This window comes from Phymastichus coffea, unplaced genomic scaffold (assembly GCF_024137745.1).
Source record: "Phymastichus coffea isolate CEN01 unplaced genomic scaffold, Cenicafe_Pcof_1.1 PCOF00112, whole genome shotgun sequence".
Lineage (NCBI taxonomy): Eukaryota > Metazoa > Arthropoda > Insecta > Hymenoptera > Eulophidae > Phymastichus > Phymastichus coffea.
In genome coordinates this window covers 122532-145959 of record NW_026706923.1, presented here as the reverse complement: position 1 = coordinate 145959, position 23428 = coordinate 122532, and the positions used below count along the sequence as shown (strand labels likewise).

Sequence of the window (23428 nt, the reverse complement as noted above, 5' to 3'; positions counted from 1 at the left end):
TGAGCATCCATCGGTGATGAAAAAAAACTCCTTTCCCCAAAAAGAGTGGTGCATTTCTGAGTTTACTAACGCATACGATACAGTTTCGATTTATTACTTTCCAACAGAAGACGATGAAGATGGTCCCACATTTAAAGAAAAGGCGATAGCAATGTTATTTCGTTGCATCGATATATTTTGCGTGTGGGATTGTTGTTGGGTCTGGATAAAGATTCAAGAATATGTATCTTTATTGGTCTTCGATCCATTCGTCGAGCTCTTCATCACACTCTGTATCGTTGTCAACACACTCTTCATGGCCCTGGATCATCACGACATGGATAAGGAGATGGATAGGGTACTCAAGTCCGGCAACTATGTAAGCTTCAAAAACACTCGACCTTTACACTTGTCCCTTTCTTCCTTTTCTTTCTTTGAAACTCTTTGTTTCTTTTCTACCCACGAATTCGCTGCTCTATTTTTGTCTGTGCCTTCGCCTTTTTGGAGAGCCATTAGCAAAAGCTAGTTCGCAGAGTTTTTATCTAATTTGAGGCAACATCGCCAAGAAAAAGAATTACCCATTCAATATAATATAGTAGAACATTTAAAAGCTTTTCGCGTTATACTTTGCTTTTTCTACACTTAGTTATGTTTAAAGTAAATTAACAAAATTAATTGACATTTCTTTTCAGTTCTTCACAGCAACGTTCGCTATAGAAGCAACAATGAAGCTTATAGCAATAAGTCCCAAATATTACTTTCAAGAAGGCTGGAATATATTCGACTTTTTCATCGTAGCTCTTTCATTGGTTGAGCTTGGACTTGAGGGAGTGCAGGGTCTATCAGTTTTGAGATCATTCCGATTGGTAAGTATACGTTGCGCGTCATAAAAATTATTAAAAAAATTGATCATTTCATTAATGTTCATCATTATTACAGCTCCGAGTGTTCAAACTTGCGAAATCATGGCCAACGCTGAATCTACTTATTTCGATTATGGGTAGAACAGTGGGGGCTTTAGGTAACCTGACCTTCGTCTTATGCATCATTATCTTCATCTTCGCCGTGATGGGCATGCAGCTCTTTGGCAAGAACTACACCGACAAAGTCGAGTTGTTCCCGGGCGGCGAGTTGCCTAGGTGGAACTTCACGGACTTCATGCATTCTTTCATGATAGTGTTTCGAGTGCTTTGCGGAGAGTGGATCGAGTCAATGTGGGACTGTATGCGTGTAGGCGACGTGTCGTGTATTCCATTCTTCTTGGCTACCGTCGTCATCGGTAACCTGGTCGTACGTATTTTTTAACACAATATTTATCGACATTTTTTACCGACGACCGGTAACCGTTATAACTTCAACGGCTGATCGTAGAATTGGTTTGAAGCAAATTCCGTTAAATAACCATCTCGATTAGGTACTCAATCTCTTCTTGGCGTTGCTCTTGAGCAATTTTGGCAGCTCGAACCTGTCAGCTCCAACGGCAGACAACGATACCAACAAAATCACTGAAGCTATAGATCGAATAAATCGTTTCATCGCGTGGATAAAGCGGAACATACTTAATTTTTTCAAGATGTTGAGAGCCAAATTCACCAATCAGATATCCGATCAGGCGCCAGGTGAGGGACCGTCCAACAGTTGGAAAGAAGGTTTATATCCAATCAGATCGCTTGCTGTGTGCGCTGTGTAGTTCGTGATATTGTCTCTGCTTATTTTTTTCGAAACTCCTCTATGATTTTCTGTTATGAATCTGACTTTCGTTTATTTTTTTAATTTTATTTCTCTGATTTCGGTTACGGTGTTGAACGAGGTTCAAACTTGATTGTTTACGCGCTAAAAAGAAATCGGCATTATTCATTGTAAGGGTGTGACTTACTAAATCAACGAATTTCATTGTCGCACAAATTCAACTTTAATTTATATTATTTCTCCATGAATTCTAAAATTCATAATACCAACAATTTCCTTTGATATTTTTTTGTCATTCAAACGTCTTTTCACCTCGTTAAATAACTGTACAGCAAAATATTATTTTACTCAAATTTTAGTTTAATTTCATTTTACATAAATCCTGATAAATTATCTGTTGCACAAACAGAACTTTTTCGATATCGATCTTTTAATCATTTCACTGACATTTATTTGACGAACTAAATTATTCATCAAAGACCGAAAATTAATTATTATAAATATCTACGACAAAAGCCGTTCAATGAAACCTCGTTGAAACGAAAAGATATGAATAATTTAGTTCATTACACATTCATGTAATTAAACTTTTTTTAGATACATGTGAATCGACGTGATATGAAGCACATCGAGTAAAGTATTATAGAAGCTTTTTTATTGGTAACTATAGAAATATTTAAACGTAACTTAAATATTAATATGAGTATACATACAATATTTTAAACAATATTTTAAACTTTGAATAAAATAATTTCTTCTCGTTTTACTTGTCAAGAACTTTTGAAAATTTTCATGTATCAAGAACTGTTACAGAATTTCAAAATTATATCTAAAAAGTCTATACCATATGTTCTAATATAGATGATCAACTATTATTTATTTTTATAAAGCACTATTATTTTAACGTAAGCGTTTATCTCGATAATAGTCCTGCAAAAATCGATTTTTGGTTGTTATAACTTTTGTTGCTACTGTCGATGTTGCTCACAACTCGCTCTTGTTTCATTTTCGTCGTCCCTCCCCCCAGAATGCTTAGGCCATCGAGTGATCAATCGGAAGTGTATGAACATTTTCACTTATTATGAGTGCATCTAATTTACGATACATATGCATTATATGTATATAATAACTTATACAAGTGTATATCGCATGGACTTTCAAGCATGTTTATATTTCTTATTTTTTCGTTCATTTTTATCATTTTTTTCGTGTGCGTCATGATGTATAATCCTTTTTTCCGTCATTTTTAGTTGTTTGATACGCATTTGAAATAGCATTTAAATACAGTTTGCTGATTACTCTGAGATTTGAAAATACTTAATACACTCTGGTAGTTTAAAAATTTATTTCTGGCCAACGTTTATATTATTTCATATTTATTTTAGTAATTTTTTATACTTTTAGATCTGGGTTGTAGTTTATAGATTTGTCGCATTTAAAATAAAAAAAAAGTGTAATATTAGTATATTTTTAATGTAAATCTTACAAATTGATATATTGTTATGGCTGTAACAATTGTTAATGACCAGATGAATGGATAAATTTATGATTGTATAGAAGTAACAAATTCAATTTTATTAATATTACACATCCTGGAGTCGCAAAAAATCATGCATGTTAGAGTACAAAGTACTTTATGGGTCTTAATTTATTCCAAATTTAAATATATGTTCACTAACATATATGTTTAATGTGATTTCATCTTACGATGAAAAATTACTTTTAAACTTAACCTTTTAAGAAAAGAATATGAATGGAGCAATGAAATGATTGAAAACAAATGAATAAATGTATTTTAAAAGAAATTTTTTTCAACAGAATACAAAATTTATATTCCGTTTACTAAGACGTGATCTAACAAATATACCGAAGAGACTTTGTATGCATGTTTAGAGTAGAAAACTTTTGCACTCCATAAACTTCTTATTTACTCTTTCTTTCTATACTTTTTCGATACTGAAGCGTGATTGCAAAAGTGCTTGACGCTTCAGAAACTTCCATTGCGAGAATGTGAAAGGGAAGCATTATAAAAATACGCACCTTCTTTCAAATACCTTGTTCAAAATAAGGTGGTAATCTATCAATCAGATGTTGGAGAAGTAAAAAATTGTAGTCAGTACGGAAAAATTCCACTATTTTATTATTAGCCTCGATAGTAATATTAGTTTTTTGTCCATGTGACATTATAGATGGAATCGACCGAGACCTGAATATGGATTTGGCTGAGGGTGAGTTGGACGCGTATCGAGATAAAAAGTGCGTCAAGGAACTTAACAACCAATTCGAAGTTGCGATCGGTGATGGTATGGAGTTCACTATTCACGGTAAGTCTGCTGAAATTACCGCGATTCTGGATATTAACAGAGGTAAATTCTTCGTAAAAGAGATACTTTTAAATAGCATATGTTACTAATTGTAATAGACCTTGAAATAAATAATGGCAAAGGACTATAAAAAAAATGGAAATAAACTTAAGAGAAAAAAAAATTAATCCATGCGTACACTTTCAGAATTTGCTCGGTCCGCTTTTGATATTCTAACAATATTTTTTCGTTGTTCAAGGAGATCTGAAGAGCAAAATGCGGGAAAGTTTATGTTTAAATAACACAAAGGCTTTGGTGAATTCGATAAAACATGGAGCCTATAGATTGGAAGATTATCTTAGTCACAACGAAGATGACACGATAAGGTTAGTTTAACAAGTACAACAAAATGATTTTTGCAAAATTTGAGATGTAGTTATTCTCACTAAACATATTTTCTACAGTAATAAGTCTTACGGCAGCCACAAAAATCGTTCATTCAAGGACGAAAGTCACAAGGGTAGCATAGACTCGCTTGACGGTGAGGAAAAGAAGGACGCCAGTAAAGAGGATCTTGAAGACGGTAAGTTTATATTTATCTAAATTTCAGAAAAATTAGAAGCTGAGACTTATTTTCTTGAGAGAAATACCGAATACGTAAAAATTGATGTTGCAGAGCTTGATGACGGCGAGGATGAGGAGGAAGAAGACGACGACGAAGAAGAAGAAGGAGACGACGGATTGACTCGACCAGATATAATTAAAGCAGATGAGGAATTGGACGATTATCCATCTGATTGTTTCCCAGATGATTGTTACAAACGGTTCCCTTTCCTCGCGGGCGATGATGATGCGCCTTTCTGGCAGGGTTGGGCCACACTCAGGCTCAAGACTTTCCGACTCATAGAGAACAAGTATTTCGAGACTGCTGTCATCATAATGATCTTAGCAAGCAGTTTGGCTCTTGTGAGGACATAATTTTTCCGACATTTTCACTTATTCTCGCACAATATATTTCATGAAACAATCATTTTCAGGCATTGGAGGACGTTCATCTCCAACAAAGGCCAATTCTTCAAGATGTACTGTACTATATGGATCGAATTTTCACCGTAATATTCTTCTTTGAGATGTTAATCAAGTTTTTGGCGTTAGGATTCAAAAAATACTTCACAAATGCTTGGTGTTGGCTTGATTTCATAATCGTAATGGTAAGTTCGACTTTATCCTATCGAGATAATCAATATATTTATATTCTCATATGACCTGAAGATAATTGTAAAATTAATTTTATGTCATCTTGAAATTACCTACGAGTACAATGACGAGATTTTATAACGCATCGGATAATAGACTTTCATCGTTAATGCTTTCATATATTCAATGTATAATTGACTAGAAAAAATGTTTTATCGTAAGCTAGCTTTGGCTTGTATTCAAGTGAGCTAAAAATCTCTTCGTGGTACATTACGGTATTATTATAAGCAAAATAAACAACCAAATGAAAGATTAGACTTTCGAAGTGATTGAGAAAAACAGCGCTAGTTTGAAACTCTTACCAGTATTCTAAATCTTCTATGAAGGAGAATGAAGGTAACACGATGTCGTTGTTATTTAGATGATTACTGTCACGACCATGCAACAGATAAGCTTCGTTTACATGAAACATGTACAATTGAGTTATACCGTTTGAAAATATCCACGTTAGACACCAATTGTAAGCTTGTCTATTGAATGGTCGTGGTTCCAATGGTCAAATAAACAAGCTATACGTTCCTGACAACACAGTGTTCATTTGTCATTGACGTGCATCGCTGTAACGAGTGAAAAAACAATAACGAAATCTTGAAATCATTAGAACTTCATAATCACGCATCCAATTGACAAATCTTAGTTGTCGCTGATCAACTTGGCTGCTATATGGGCCGGCGTTGCTGACATTCCGGCCTTCCGTTCAATGCGTACTCTTCGTGCTCTGAGACCTTTGAGAGGAGTTTCGCGCTGGGAGGGTATGAAAGTAAGTCCATTAGTCAGGCTCGCCAAAATTGGGACTATTTTTTTGTTTGTTGTTTTTTATGTACAAATAAGAGACTACTTGGACTGTGTGCGCGTGCTATACACTATATTTATTCGTCTACTCTTCGTTTCTATCTTTCACTTCTCTCTATTCCTCAATGAATAGTATCGCCTTGGATTTACAACTCTTCAGTGACAAAATACTATACTGGAGTCTGACATGGATCTGAAACGAAATATACAAACTATTGACGTCGTACTTACTTTTACTCTTACATATGACAGATTTGTTTTTTTTACTCAATTAAACATTTTCATTGAGGCTTAAAGTTGTTGAAGACTATGAGTGATTAATCAAATGCTAATGTGAAGCTTCAGCTTTCTATATATGAAAGTATATGCTAATATAATAAAAGATTGCTGATGCTTTGAGATCGTTGTGAAAAAATTGAGTTGTGCTTACGTATGCAAATGGTACACCTTAAATCTGAAATTTTATGTCATTACTGGCAGACATATATCTCATGTATATATTAATGAATCAGTTATTTCTGTTGTATTAGCTATTGCTCTTTGTTATACGTTGTGCTTTCAATATTACATAAATCTACATTTATGTGAATATATAAATAAATTGCCATTCATGTGGCAGTACGACGTATAAGCGTGAATATATAAATCTTATAAACGATACATGACATATAATGCGTACATTTGCATTCGCCTTTTGGACGATATACGGTAAAGGTAATTGTGCTAAAAGTAAAAGTATGCTTTGACTGTAACTTATGATATTTCTTCAATCTTTTTTTTTTGTCTAAACGCAACATATTTCAAGATCGAATGTAGTGTTTCCTGTCTTCGTGTAAATTGTTGTGTATAAAGTGTAACTGTTATGTACGAAGTTCTTATTTTCCATTTCTAAACCACTGACGTAAAAAAGTATATCTGGAAAATTAGGACTTGTATAAATTTTTAATCTGTTGCAGGAGTAGCTGATTCTTAAAAATATATTTCGTTGACTTTTATAACAGTGTGTCTCAACTATAATCCTGTATTCCTTATCTATCGTCACTTCTGGTTGTTTTCTGCTGTATATTGTTTGAACTATTGCTACTTAAACATTTGATCATTCATTAGATCATTATCAACGCATTTTCCATCATTTATTCTTATACACGAAAAATCTCATTAAAAATTATTACATATATCATTGGTGAAACATTGAAGGTACAATTATTTGAATAAATATATGACAGAATTACACATCCCCATAAAAAAATTCTCAACTGCGATTGCTGCTTCACGCCGTCGACGTTTTATCTACTTTTCAGCGTTTACGCACATAAGATTTTGAATAGCGAGTGAACAAAAGCGTCATTCGAATGAAATAAAATAAATCCCAAAGTGCGATGAAAACAAAAAGCAAAGATTTTTGCAGTGCGACGTTTGAAAATTAAAATAAAAATGAGCCGAGGAGAAAAAAATTGAAAATGTTTTGTTTCTACTGAGCCTATGATCCGTTATTCAATTTTGTCGCTCGCAGGTATCTCTGATAAACTTCATAGCGTCGCTCTGTGGCGCGGGCGGAATCCAAGCCTTCAAAACAATGCGGACTCTAAGGGCCCTAAGGCCGCTCAGGGCAATGTCTAGAATGCAGGGAATGCGGGTATGTAGCCCTACGTCTCAGTCGACCTTTTCGCCACCAATTTGCCATTTACTACTTTATCAAATTATAGTTATGTGAATGGCTCCAGAACACCTTCTTTTATATTCAATGGTTTAATCAGCAAAAATTTCATTTGCATATAGGCTTATACATGTAAAGATTATCATTGAGTCACATTTGAAAGACTTACTGGTAACATTACGTTTTTTCTACACAATGTAGATCCACACTATGATACATTGGAAGATGAGAATAATAAGAATATACATATGCGCCGATTGTATTTTGTATAACTAAACTTACGGTAATCTCATCTTCTTTAATACTTACAATAAATACATACATATATATGTATATATATACATGTATACATATATATATAAACAATAATGAACATTTTTTTTCTTTTGGAACATCACATGGATAGCTCTGGTGAAATACTTGACGGATATGGCAAATTAAAAACAATGTACTTTAAAAAAACTAAATTTCACCAGAGATTCTGAGCAACGCTGTAAAATATATTGTTTCAATGAGTATGTTGTTACTAGAACAATCAAATTCACTAAAAGAACACTGCATCGAAACTGCCGTAATAATATTTAGAGAATTTTTTTTGTAGTAGTTAAACGTCACGTTAGATACCCACAATGCTTATATTCGAAAGATACCTTTTTATCACTTTCAGCTCTTACCCAATGAATAAAATTCTAAATCATGACAAACTAGAAATAACGTCGACAGTATCCCGATAACTGTTCAAAAATTTTTAAGCCGTCGATAAAAATATACCTAAAATCTTTTAAGGACAATATTGGCATTCAACGTTTTATATATACATAAAAAATATTGTCATGATTTGAACACTTCTCACCAAATAATACCAATTATGAATCCTTATCCATATGCAGATATTACCTAGCCTTCTGCACGTTATATTCGAATTGTTCCAAATCAAATGCATTCGAGCGGCAATTGGATAATGCACCGCTTATACCGCAAGTAGAAAACATTTCGAAACTTGATAACGCAAAAAAGGTAAAAGAATGAAACTGAAAATACTAGAAAATCAAATGATCAATAGTAATATTTGATTGACTGGCTTTCTCCTAGTATTTTTCACGACAAAATCCTACTTTATATAGAAAAATAAGCTTTAGATCAAGGTCACTGAGACAATGGGTTTAAAAAATTCGTAGTCGAGTTCATAAAAGCCCTTACACATGTCTTCATATCATTATCTTTATATTCATATTTTATCTTATATGCTTGCTGTTGAATGTGGATTTTTTGCAATATACTTCTAATAGCTATCAGACTATTTTTATTTTCTCATTGACGAATTCATCATTAACCGAACGAATTTGGCATAAAAAAAAAAGAATCATTGTTGTTTATTCGGTAACTGATGAATTCACATCCTTTTTTTTTAGTGACGGCTAAGATAACGCAATTTATTAAAAATAAATATAACTTGAATGCATGCGCTTGTAATTGTGTGTATAGATTTCTTGTATTTCAAAGCTATTTACTCTTCTAGCAACAATGAGGGATCATCAATATACGAAACAACTTTTTTGATAAACTGTGCTTTCTGCACCGAAGAATTTATGTTAACTAAGAAACTGAAGCAATATAGTCGCTAAAATTACTTATATAAAATTTGATATATTTCGATTATTCCGTTGTCGCTAAACTAGGCTTTAACCTTTGTTCAGAAAATTCATATTTGATGATTTATATGTTGGAGGAGTATTGAATATTGGTTACAAATTTACTCACGGAAATCAAAGAGAAATAAATATAAATATTGTACTTATTGATGACGCTTATATTCTTAATTTTGTCCATTCAGGTCGTCGTCAACGCGCTGGTCCAAGCTATTCCATCCATCTTCAATGTGCTGCTAGTGTGCCTCATATTCTGGCTAATTTTTGCAATTATGGGTGTCCAGTTATTCGCTGGAAAATATTTCAAAGTAAGCATTATTATTTAAAATGATAAAAAAAGATAAAGTAAATGTAGAATCATTTTCATAATCATGTTTTTGTATTTCATAGTGCGTCGACGCAAATAAAACTACGCTTAGCTACGAAATTATTCCCGATCGCAACGCTTGCATCGCTGAAAATTACACGTGGGAAAATTCACCGATGAATTTCGATCACGTGGGCAAAGCTTACTTGTGTCTGTTTCAAGTGGCTACTTTCAAAGGCTGGATTCAAATTATGAATGATGCCATTGACTCGAGAGAAGTATGTTAATCTTTTCGAAATCAAAAACCTTCGATACTTTTAAAACGTTACGCAGATAGAAAAGTAAAGTTACCTTATATTTTAGGTTGGGAAGCAACCCATACGCGAAACGAACATTTACATGTACCTCTATTTTGTATTTTTCATCATCTTCGGATCGTTTTTTACTCTTAATCTGTTCATCGGTGTTATCATTGACAACTTCAACGAGCAAAAGAAAAAGGCCGGTGGCTCTCTCGAGATGTTCATGACGGAGGACCAGAAAAAATACTACAATGCCATGAAAAAAATGGGCAGTAAAAAGCCATTGAAGGCCATTCCACGTCCAAGGGTAAAGTTTCTTTTTTCTATCCTATCCCAACGGTTTTCAGCACCACCAACTTTAGCTAAATTCTGGCAATTCTACATATACATGCACACATCTTTCTATAACACATATATCTTTCTAGCAGTATTTTTATTTTTTTATGTAATCTCTTTCAACCACCCTTTTTATTACTCTGATAATTTTCTTTGTGTAACAATTCGTTTTTTATGGTAATCCTAAAAGAAATCCATTGAGCATTACATTGATCTACACCAGATGACAAATTTTGTACTGGACACAATTTTTTTGCTTCAGGCTTGTTGAAGGTTATTACTATATTAACAATAAGGAGTTCTTACATGTATTTATGTTTGCAAATTCTATTCGAATTTAACTAAAAGTTTCCCCCATAGAAATATTTTTTTTCAATTTTCATGTTACTTAGAATAGTAATAATCTTAAATTATTTAATGTCTCACTTTACAATTTACTATCCTAATATAGTTTTCAATTCAAGTTTGGCCATCTTCAATTTAAATTTCATTTCACAAAAGCTTGTCTTTAGTTACTAGTTAATCACTAGTTGTTCAAAAGTAAATCACCTTCAAGTTAACTATAAATGATTCATTTAATTTTTACGTGTTTTTAAACTTTTTTCCACGATTAAATATATTTAATGTACAATCGTTGAAAAGTGTAAATTATTATATATTCACTAGTTGGACATTGATAATTATTTTTAGTGTGGTGCAAAAAAATTGTGTTTTATTCGTACAATAAAAAAAACGAAAATAACAAATCATCAGTGTATATGATCAAAAAAATGACATTAACACGACATTTAAATATGAAGCCAATTAGTCGATGCTAGATTTTTAAAATATAGAATAGATAAACAGTAGAGTTTAGAAAACTTGATTAACAGTAACAATAATAATAATCTAATTTTCTACTTTTTGCGTAAATAAATGTGTATTTGAGGAGTGAGCGGAAAAAATTAAGAAAATTATAAATCAACGGAATAACCTTTGAAACCCCTCGACGCCTGAGCAATTAAATATGTACTAAGGCAAATGGATCAGAATTTTGGACTGCAAAACTATAGATACAAATTTATTGTCAAGTGACAGGTTCTAGTATAAAATATGTTTTAGTGATGCAAAAAAAGTAACGTTTGCCACTGTGACAAACTTTTTTTAGGTAGCAAACTGAATTTATTTTTTAATTAAACGCCTAATCAATAGGCGAATAAGATTTGTTCAAAAAGCAGATGTAATTCTCGATTGTTATATTTGTTTAAAGATAATTTTTTTATGCATGAAGCTATTATACTTTATTTCCAATTTCCTAACTTGGAAAAGAATTATCTGACCTGGGCAATTATATCTATTAATTTGTTTACGTTGCACAGTTAAATTTAAGTTGAAAAGTTCACTGATAACTTTCTGTAGTGCATGGGAATTTAATTTTTTATTAGCACTGTCTCTGAATCATGCTGTCATTCATCACTTTCATCGTTATAATTACTGATATTATAAATCTAAAAGATATATTTGGAATATTTTTATAATGTTAAGAAAAATCGTAAGTATTGATTGTAGAACAAAAGTTTTGAAAATATGATAACACTCGACCTTATAGTAAAAATTGAAAGTGTTCAAGAAGTACCAAATTAAAAAAAAAGAGTTTGAATTACTTCTTGTTCTGCTTCACCATAAAGATAGTGCCATTTCTTGTCATAATTCACGAACACGACAAGATTCGAAAAATAGAATAGTTTATCAAATGTGATGGCAATGTAAGTCCCCTTAGTTTAGAAAATATTCCGTTAGTTAGCTGTAAAAAACTTCCTCGCCCTTAGAAATGAAGGGATCGGCGTCCAAACTAATCTATGTTCTGTAAAATGTTTGCAGTGGAGGCCGCAGGCAATCGTGTTCGAGATAGTGTCGGACAAGAAGTTCGATATGATAATTATGCTGTTCATCGGGCTGAACATGCTCACGATGACACTCGATCATTACCAGCAGAGTGCAACATTCAGCAACGTCCTCGACTATCTGAATATGATATTCATTGTGATATTCACCAGCGAGTGTCTCATGAAGATCTTCGCGCTGCGCTACCACTACTTCAAGGAGCCCTGGAACCTGTTTGATTTTGTTGTCGTTATATTATCAATATTAGGTAATGTAACGTAATGATTACTTCAGTTGCAAACAACTCCACTGAATGGTTACACGTTTCTATTGACGACAATACCTGTTTGCCTCTCTATGACAATGTTATTAATTTCAGTACACGCATTTCTTCCATATCATTCTACTGCAGTATATTGGCCAACAGATTTTTTTCATTCTCTTTATTATATGCACAAGTAATAACTGCACGTATATATCATCGACAGTTTGCACGTTGAGCTAGCTCTTTTTTCCTTTTTTCCTTATTACATTATCGAATAGATATATATGATAAACGAGGGCAAGCAGGCAAAAACTTCAGTGGAGTTTCAGCAACTGTTGGTTATCATTACGTTATGTAGCCTTACATTGATGTTCTGAAATTGATGTGAGCCCCCAATCCCCCATGTTAGACTCCGTTGAGAAAAAAACCTAACCTGTTAGTTGAGGACTGTGGAAACGAACCCTCGATGCTGTCGTTGAGTACAGTCGACAGTCTCTGAAAGCCAGAAACCCCCATCACGTAAAAATGGGATTCGTTCAAGTGCTATTGTAACAAGAACCACTTTCTGCGTGGTATTAAGTTTTCAAGTTTTTTTTATGAATTATTCAAATCCAAATTTTATTTATTAATATTATTATTACAGTTTGATTAATCTTAGATTTTTTAGTTTTTATATTTGTATATTTACTTTTTTACTATAATTACTAAATAATTTATGCAATTACTTTTGTTTTTATTTGTATACTTATCATTTGGTTCTTGTTCAACGTATTTGTTCGAACTAGCTCGAAGAGTTATATATACCCTTAAATATCAGTAAATAGGATATAAATTAAGTAAGTCAAAAACGTAAGTTGCATCATCACCTCCATTAGGAGTAGATGTAATTAAAATTGGTTAAAATCTCATATTTATTATATTCGAAAGTAACATTTTTTTACTCTAGTTAGATTTTTAGATTAAGTAGTTTGCTCTCCCAGATCAGATTACACAGTTTGAAATTTCGTAATTGTATACACAACCTTTATCAACTGCTTCTAATATCAATTTATTACAGTTTATTTATTAATTTACATTTTACTAAATCATGATATGTGAATGAATCACAATTGAATATTTTGTGACTTTGAGGTACACACATTGTTATCGATCAACTTTTTTGATGCACGTTTGTTTATGAACGGAAAATATTTTCTTCTTACCTTTTATTCATAAATTTTTTATTAACAAAAGAATTTGCTTATAAAATGCGACTGTACTACGGGGATACAAAACACTATTTTCCACAAAAAAATTAAATAGAAAATCATCCTTAGAATAGATTAGGTAAATTATAGAGCACTTATTAATTCCTATTACAGTGCATTGTAAGGACTACATAATGCATGACAATACGAGTAGAACTTGAAATTCCCAATTTGATAACTTAAATGAAAATGGCTGAGCAATTTTTTCGAAAGTGATGACAAAATGTTACCAAATTATTATACAATATTCGTTGGTAAAAAATATAATGAGAACTAGCAGATGATTTGCTTCGAAAAAATGTGTTCGCCAAAATGAAAAGCACGTTCAGTTAAAAGCTTTGAACGCTTTACATACTTCGTTTATATATTTGATTAATGAAATATGCTTTAATACTTATGAAAAATCATTCTTCTATAAAGTCCATTATCGTGTTCTAATGTAGTAACTCCTTTTTAAGTATGTACAGAGTTCAAAGTCTTGAAAGTTCAGTCTCCAATGTATGCTCTTAGTCCCCTTTACGAATAATCTAGGAACATGTAATTTGATGTGTTGATTGTCTTGAAGGAAACAACAAGTAACCATGATCTTTCCTTGTTTGTCGGTGACATGTAGGTTTGGTATTGAGCGACATTATCGAAAAGTACTTTGTGTCGCCGACACTTCTCAGGGTAGTGAGAGTGGCGAAAGTCGGTCGTGTCCTGCGTCTTGTGAAAGGTGCCAAGGGTATAAGAACTCTATTGTTCGCGTTGGCGATGTCCTTACCTGCCCTCTTCAACATCTGTCTGCTGCTCTTCTTAGTCATGTTCATCTTCGCAATATTCGGCATGTCCTTCTTCATGCACGTTAAGGACAAAAGTGGTCTTGATGACGTTTATAATTTCAAGACCTTTGGTCAGTCGATGATATTGCTTTTTCAAGTAAGTAAATTTTCGTAAGCACCACCGCTTCTAGATTAGGAGGTGTTCCATAATTTGAATGAGTTGTGTGACTACATAGTGTATTTTTGACGATGTATTTGGATGCTATAATGAATATATCGCATTCATAGTGAATAATGAATGCAATAAAACTACAAATGAAAATAAGGTAGCAAGTATCTATCGTGCTCATATCGTTCACTTCTTCAGACTAGCAATTCATTTTCATAATACAATAGGATATTACGTAATATCTAGACTATACATAGTGTACTATTTTTCTCTTCTTATAATTTATATTTTACATATCAAGTGCGCCTTTTCTTCTTATCCTCCAAGCACGACCAATCGTCAATTACAGCATGAATATATCCAAAAATCGCACGATCTATCAGATGATTTTGTTTTTATGATTTTGCACCTATCGCAATATATTCTCTCTCCGTTATACAATTAATTCAATAATTAGAACATTTCAAATTATCTCTTAGGCATTTTTAATCCAAAGTAGCGTCATAATCATTTAGATAGCACTATATACGGCGGGTACTTGTGAAATTTCAAACCGGTCTTGTCAACATTCTCAGGAGCTGAATTGTCTTTTCATAATGCATCTTGGCATACCCAAAAACAAAAAACGAAATTAAACTTGCCTAAGCAGTTCGACAATTCAATTGGTTTTTGAGTAATTTTTTGTTTTTAATCCTCGTTAATTCAAATTGCAAAATTGAAAATGAGTCTTCTGACTAAACACGGTATGTTTAGATGTTTCAATCGAGTAAGATGTAATTTTCGAAACACAAAAACCTCCCCAAAAGCAAAATTTTTCGGTATTTTTTGAAGATATCCAGGCGTGGGTCAGAGAAAATATTTAATTAGATAAAATTTGTAAGTCGAGCGCGTGGAAAGATGGATTATGAGAAAGACGCTCAGCCCTCGAGGACGTTGCAAAGTTGAGGTTGAAATGTGAGCAGTACCATGCCTTAAAAAATAAGGAATCACTGGAAGTTGGTCCAATGACGTATAAAAGAAGGCATTTGCACGAGAAAGTATAGCAGAGAACGAGGAAGATAATGGAACGGCAGTGTTTAACGGATAAATGAAATGTTATAGATGTCGACGTCGGCTGGCTGGGACGGCGTTCTCGACGGCATTATAAACGAAGAGGACTGCCAGGAGCCGAATAACGAGATCGGCTACCCGGGTAACTGCGGCTCCTCGACCATCGGCATAGCCTACTTACTCTCCTATCTCGTTATCAGTTTCCTGATCGTCATCAATATGTACATCGCTGTCATTCTCGAGAATTACTCGCAAGCCACTGAGGACGTCCAAGAAGGTCTCACCGACGACGACTACGACATGTATTACGAAATCTGGCAACAATTCGATCCCGACGGCACGCAGTACATCAGATACGACCAGCTCTCGGACTTCCTCGATGTCCTCGAGCCGCCGCTGCAAATTCACAAGCCCAACAAGTACAAGATTGTGTCGATGGATATTCCCATATGTAAGGGGGACCTTATGTTTTGCGTGGACATCCTCGACGCTCTCACCAAGGACTTTTTCGCGCGCAAGGGCAACGCGATCGAGGAGACCGGCGAGCTCGCCGAAGTGCAAGCGCGCCCCGGCGAAGTGGGCTACGAGCCGGTCTCCTCGACCCTCTGGCGGCAGCGCGAGGAGTACTGCGCCAGGCTCATTCAGAACGCCTGGCGCAAGCACAAGCAACAGCGCACGGGCGAGAGCGACCTCGACGGCGCCACCGACCACGAGCAGAGTCGCGACACGGACGGCGACGCGGGCGACGCGGGCGACGCGGGCCCCGCCGACGAGCCGCCGTCCGGCCAGCCGCAGTCGCCGCAGCAGCAACAGTCGCCGCAGTCGCCGCAGTCGCCACCGGAGGCCGACGGCCACGTGCTGCAGACGGCCGTGCTTGTCGAGAGCGACGGCTTCAGCACCAAGAACGGCCACCGCGTGGTCATACACAGCCGCTCGCCGAGCGTCACCTCGCGCACCGCGGACGTCTGATGAACGGACGCGGCGGCGACGACGGACGCCGACCGCATCCTCGTGCTGCCCGCGCTCGCGGCGGCCGAGGACCGAGCCTGAGCTCGGCTGCGCGCCAGTGCCGTGGGAGACTGAGGGGAATCGGGTTTTAGGCCGCGCCGCTCGCTGCCAATCTGAGAAAGAGAGAGAGAGAGAGAGAGAGAGAGACACGCGCGCGCAGCGGCTTCGTGGTTCGGCTGCGGCTGCTCGAGGCTCTTCTGCTCGCAAAAGTATACCGAAGACTGCTTTAGGTTCCCGCGGGCGACGGCTGGGCCACGGCGAGCCAGCGACCACGCCAATGTGTACGCGCGCGCCTGAGACAGCTCGACTTTTACCGAACGGACGGGGATGCGAGGATCAACTTTTAGACTGCGTCGTTCTTTCGCGAATGACATATTAGGATTCCTAGATTCGAGAGATCTGTAGTGCGATCCTAGAATGAAGTACGCGCATGTACCAATTTAAACTATGGGAATTAACGAATTGCCACAATTGTCCGAAGCTTCTTTCGTTTCAAGGGAGCTCGTTTGCCCTATTCCGCATCTTCGGCTTTCTAACATTTATTTCGAAGATTTCTCTCGACCGAGGCCGACGCTTCGTTTACACAGCTAGCTTTCAAAGTACCAGGAGTTACAAATGTCGCTTGGCCGCTAAATGATTGCCCATCGTTTTAAAACGTAGAATAAATATATAAGCAATCCTCGATAATCGTCAGGGGACCCGCGGAACAAATAAAGACTATAGAAAAAGAAAGGAACAACCAATTTATCCTACCTTTGAATTATGAATACGTGATTTTCATTGTCTTTGAATTACAGCGCAAAACATTTTTTACATACGCTACGATAACGAGTGCACGAATCGCTCCGAAGTTTTTCATTTCCGAAGACGAAATTACCGATAGAGAAACGATAATCAACCTTGAATAAAGTTATTCCGTATACAGGCGTCGTCGATAGTTAAGCTAACGTTTTCGCCGTTTTCAATTTAACACCCACACACAGACACGCGTCTTCTACTGCGAACTTGACCACTCGAGCTTTTCATTTGCAAGAACGGTGCAGATTCACAACAATACATGGACGATTTAAACGAACATTATTGTATAATAAGTCGATGCAGCCTTATAATTAATTATACAATTTAAGAAAAAAAAATTCCTCCAACAAGTTGCCTTCGTACTTAATATTTAACAATATGAAAGGGAAATGTCAGGAAACACAAAGAAGATAAGCCGAACAGTTGATGTGTTGTGCGCCAAAAGACATATAATTCGCTTGGAACTTGAAGGGGAGAGACGCGTAGAAGCGATTGGAGTTAAATATACAAATGATCCAACGAAAATTGTCAACGCAATTACGATCGTTCATTAAAAATCGTATGGCTTTCATTGAAACCAAATAGAGAAGCGACAAAAGAAATCGCAAAAGCAATCTCGTTATAATCTCGCCGCACAAAGAAGCCTTGTCGCACGAGCGCGCATAAAGCATCTCTCTTTCTTTCTCGCGGATCGCAATAAAAAGAAAATAATAATAAAGGTGTGTTCTTTCGCTTCGCGAGCGCTTCATCCGACGGCAAATACGAAGCATTACTATTCCGCAGTGTGTGGAACCAAACGGATTTCTTTCCTACTTTCTTTCTTTCATTTTATATGATAAATCGAAATGTTTTTACGGACACGTTTCACTTATTACAATTCTCCCGCTTCCAAGGCACAGCTGCAGCATCGCCGCGAAAACGGCCGTTATTCGCCGTTGTGCGAGAATAATCGTCGTCGTCGTCGTCACCGTCGTTTCGTCCTTCCGACCGAAACGGTGCGCGTTTATCTTCGAAAGCGTACTCTTCACATGTAAACGCGTATACACAGAGACACTTGTACACACACGCGCGCGCGGAAAACAAATGTTTATCAAGTGGGACATTGAGTGGAAAGAAGCAAGTCACGTATTGTATAGTCGGACAACCATAGAAATGGAAAAGGGAGTGAGAATCGCGCGACGTCTGTGTAGATTCCGATCACTTCCTCTAAAGATCGGCAATCCAACAGGTCGATCTCGGTTTTCTCTTCTTTTTTCATTCTGCACACGGATACACTTCACACTTTTTCGTCCTGGCGTTTTTACGGGGAGTATATACATAATATATATAATTCAGGCTGATATTTGGGGCTTGACCGACGACCTCGAAAGTGCGAATCTTCGTTGAATAAAGTCGTCGTCAATGGAAGATACAACTCAACGAACAAATAATGGTGCAAACAAATTTTCAAAAGATTAATGGTGTGTTGGAGCTATAGATATTATATATAATATACGGCGGAATGGAAGCAAATGGATAATATTGTAAGCCACTCACCACTCAGAAGATGTAAGATTTAAAAAATAAATCAAGCCACCGCGTATCACCTTCGAGTCATTTTTCACCACGAGAATTTCTGTACATATTATATAAAGGGATATTAAGAATAATGAATAATAAAGAAATGAATTCGATTTGCATCTTCGCTGCTTATGGATCGCACACGTACATTTGTACAATCTAATAAACGTACTTTTTACTCGGAAAAAAAATAATGATGATTATAAAGGAGTAAATGAACAAAAAAAAATACATGAATAAAATAAATAATAATAAATATATTATTATAAATAATGAAGAAAAAATACGACTCGCGCTCGCTGCGTAATGATAATTGTTTTTCGCGATATATATATAGTACGTGCGAACGCTCACGTACATATATTATACACACACATTAAAACACTAAAAAGGAAACAAGAATGAGATTCGAGCTTCATTGTAATTTCACTCGTCTCGTAAATGGGATTATTGTAATTATGTAAGCGGCGCAATGGCGTATACATACACGTATACATAAAATGTAGATTCGCAACAACAAAAAATTATTCGTGTATACGCGAAAAAAACGCGTGCAAGTGAATATGTTATAACACTGAAGATTGTACACACTGAAGATTGTTCAGCAACAAAAAAGACATTCAAATGGTGTGAGTACGTGTGCTTTTACGTGTGATGTAAGCGTACGAATGAATACGAAAAAGAGAAAGAGAGAGAGAGAGAGAGAGAGAGAGTGAGAGCGAGAGCGAGAGAGTGTGTGTGAGGTGCGCAAGAGAGACAAATATCGAGAGTTATTTGCACTTTGGAGTTTTGCAGCGAGCTAAGTGCTTTATTTTGTTATTATTGATACAAATTCACAGCAAATAAGCTTTACACTTAACGCGTTTAAAAGAACAAAAAAAAATGATAAAAATAAATAAATAACAAATAAATATGTGCGGGTAGAGAATTGTGAGGTGTAAAATTCGTTGCGACATGATGTACTGCGTTCTAAGGGAGTGCGAGCTATCGCGATAAGTGTACCTTTTACATAAAGAGACGTTCGAACGTTCGCGACTTACGGACCATTATATCAGCTGTCCGTTCGTTTCTTTGCCGACGAGTTTATGCACCATTACTATTTTTTTTCCGTTGCTTGAAACCTTCCTTTTATTCGGTAGCGAGCTTTTGTATTTCGTTTGCTTGTGAAAGATTATGGTTTTTAAAATTCGAAGCGTTTTATACTTTTTTGACGTGACTCGTGATAAGGTCTAAAGAATAAAACAAATTATGATATCTATACCAGCTTACTCGTCCTCTGCTGCCTTCGAATTTCTGTTGATTCGTCCGAGAGGTAAAATAATTACCAACGCATTAAAAAACTAAATATATCTTGGTCCGCTTGCCGTCCCGCTTGTAACTAAGCACTGTTCTAAACGAAGAATCCTCCAGCTTGACACAAACTCGCGAATATTTAAAAAGGAAGAAAAAAGAGAAAAAACATAAACAAATACTCAATGCGACATTTTTCCTCATACAGCTCGTGCGCGCGTTATCAAAGTTTTTTGGCGAGAATGAATGAGAGACAAACTAGTGATATAATGATGAAAGAAAAATGGAGAAAAAAAAATGAAAATCAATTGCACAAATATTTTTTTAAAGCTCAACGTACATATACCGAACTCGTTATATTTTCTATATATTTGTAAGTAACAGAGCGTCTGCGTGTGTAACGTTATACGATGATTTTTTTTTTTCGTTCGCGTATATTGTTCGGAAAACCTTTGCGAACGATTGGAGACCAACCGACTTTTCCCCGAACAATCGAGCGCAATCGGTTTTAAAAACTCCGTGCATGAACTCGCTCGACATTACAGCTTGGGACGGAGGTGATTCGTGTGCACAAACGTAAAATTGACATTATCGACACGAGAATTGTGTGTCTTTCTGTGTCGGTAAAACATATTACCAGATATAGCAAAGGTAATTTTTAATTCGAATGCAATACATACCGTTCGATGTATTTGATTTTGCTCTCATTTATTTTTAAATCTCTCGTATCAGATAGCACAATCGACAAATTTCGGAATATATCTGCTACGATTTATCCGCAAACTGATCGACTTGATATTGAGAACTCTCGACAAATCAAATATCACATCTTGGGATGTATAGTAAAGAATTAAAATTTATGTGCGCGATGATTGACGCCGACCTTCGTGGCTCGTCGATGGCGGACCTTATTGAGGTGTAAAAGGGCGCATTTTCGAGGTCTCATCCAACTTCGGCGATGCGTCTTCTTGGACCTCTCTAAGACTCTGCATCCTCCTCGATTCCACGGTTGACCTCGCGAATTTTTGCCGGTCGATCGTTAATGCGGTCCTCCCTTAAATTCGATCCAGCCGGCGTTTTGCCTTCGTCTCGAGCTTCGTGAATTGGCTTGGCAATGTCCTATCGGATATTAACGATCTCGAAGCCTTCAAGTTTTTTTTGGGGTCGACGCGCCATCATCCGGCTCGGAACTACATTCTTCCCCGATTTGCAGTTTCGAGCTTCGATTCCCGGGATTTGCAGGTTTCGCGATTACACACAGATGTGTCAAAATTAAGGGACGTCCTAATCGCAATAAATAATGATATTGGGACACTATAAAGCTACCCTCGCACTCTCTTTGGCTTGCAAACCGCATGGTGTATAAATGTTGCGCTGAGGGCGGAAAAAAAAACAATTTTTCTTAATGGCTAGACAACCAAAAAACCAAAAACCATAAAAAAAAGAGAAAGAAAAGAACACAGAACACAGATTAACATTTAAAGAAAAACTGCGGGCTTTCTAGACGCAACAAGATAAGAAAAACAAAAAAAAGCTAAAAATCTCTCTGAAGACTCTCGAAAAAAAATCGTTATTTCAAATTGTGCGATAAGAAGAGAACAAAAAACACTACCTAGAAGGTTACTGTCGAGGTGTAAAGCTAAAAAAACAACTTTAACGATTATAAATAAAAGGATAATAATAATAAATAATAACAGCGAGAGCCTGTCGGCCAGTATAATGAACAAGCAACTGCCATGGGTCGTAGGTATAGATGAGCTAAGAATCCAATTTTATGCGAAACTAAAGAAACTCAATGCTAGCTGTCGAAGTCGCGAATTGTCCGTTATCGTAAAACAAAATAATAAACTTGTAAAAGTAAATAAAATTTATTTGAGAGGGAGCTCAAATGCAGGAGAGAGAACGAGAGAAAAAAACACATTCATTTGTTTATATATATATATGTTTGATGTCGAATAACCGATTAAAAGAAAAAAAAACAAACAAAACAATCCATACAGCAGATAAAAAATGAAAAAATGAAAAAAAGCATGGCCATTTTGAAATGAAAAAATACTTTTGCGACGCGACGTTCGAAATTTCTCACGCGCGACGATGAATTTTTATTGTTTCTGCGACATTTCAGTTTCAACGAGAACTTGTACGTGAGAAATTATCGACTTGGTTGAACGTGTGGCGAGATGATTGAGGAGTTAAACATGAGTTTTTGGATTATCCTGTGTTTGGTGTGAGTAAGTAAACTTCCCCATTACTGATACCACTCGCGAGTTTCAAAACTGCCAAACTTTTCAATTCTCTCGCTGGGCATTCAAACGTCGTCATAATTGGGTCGCAAAGGGAAAAAAAACTTTTGAAAATTACAAATGAGCAACCAGCGTTTTCACATCGCTCTTCTATTGAACTCCACAATTTACAAAAAAAAACACTCACGAGCGAACTGTATAAACAAACTGATTACCTTCGGAGAAAAAAAATGTAAAAGTCCGATGTGAATAAGCTGAACTAACAACAGAAAGCGAAGCGGTGAACGAGTTATTTGCACAATATTACATTTTATTCATTGCGTTTTATTATTGTTATTCAATTGCCGAGTACGGAAGTGAAAATTTGTATGGAAAGGCAACCGGATTTCAGGATGATGGCAAGGGACGAAAGAATATTGTTAAACGTGAAAAGAGTTAAAGTTAAATGAAAAATATACATGAGCGAAAAGATTCGGATGTTGCATATTATTAGTTTTGAGAAAGTGGCGAAAACGAGAAAAAAAAATTATGAACAATAATAAAGGCGATTCTAGTAAAGGATTTATATATTCGATCAACAAGGGAATAATAAAAAAAATAAACTACGAGAGAGATTGATTTGTTACTTACATTAGTTGATGAGACAAACAAAAACGACCCTTATATTGATTATTGTAATTATAAATAAATAATTATTATCGTAATAGTTAAAAATTAACAAGTTGTTACCGCTTTGTTATACACGATATTATTAATATACTAAGATTATAATACATAAAAATCTAAGCGAATCTATCGTTGATTAGTCCCCTTTTTTATCTTAGGCTGTAGTATCATGTTTTAATATTCTTTTTCAGAATCATGTGATAATATGAAAAAAACGTTTGACTTACCATTTGTCAT

The 23428-nt window shown here is 35.7% G+C and overlaps 1 protein-coding gene across 2 annotated transcripts in view; it reads left to right on the top strand.

Annotated features, from left to right (window-relative positions):
• LOC131670600 (sodium channel protein para) overlaps positions 1-23316 on the top strand; it is a 64541-nt gene extending 41225 nt beyond the window's left edge. The window contains exons 17-32 of one of the 2 annotated variants that reach the window (XM_058946319.1): positions 84-358; positions 672-845; positions 919-1269; positions 1394-1598; positions 3858-3992; positions 4231-4357; positions 4436-4554; positions 4648-4937; positions 5009-5182; positions 7534-7656; positions 9512-9634; positions 9717-9911; positions 9997-10242; positions 12132-12402; positions 14260-14564; positions 15678-23316. In XM_058946319.1, the coding sequence (XP_058802302.1) occupies positions 84-358; positions 672-845; positions 919-1269; positions 1394-1598; positions 3858-3992; positions 4231-4357; positions 4436-4554; positions 4648-4937; positions 5009-5182; positions 7534-7656; positions 9512-9634; positions 9717-9911; positions 9997-10242; positions 12132-12402; positions 14260-14564; positions 15678-16595 (4031 nt within the window). In that variant the 3' untranslated portion in view covers positions 16596-23316. Of the gene's footprint in view, positions 1-83; positions 359-671; positions 846-918; positions 1270-1393; positions 1629-3857; positions 3993-4230; positions 4358-4435; positions 4555-4647; positions 4938-5008; positions 5183-7533; positions 7657-9511; positions 9635-9716; positions 9912-9996; positions 10243-12131; positions 12403-14259; positions 14565-15677 lie in introns of both variants that reach the window. The other variant, XM_058946318.1, reaches the window with a different exon arrangement.
• The last annotated feature ends 112 nt before the right edge of the window (positions 23317-23428 follow it).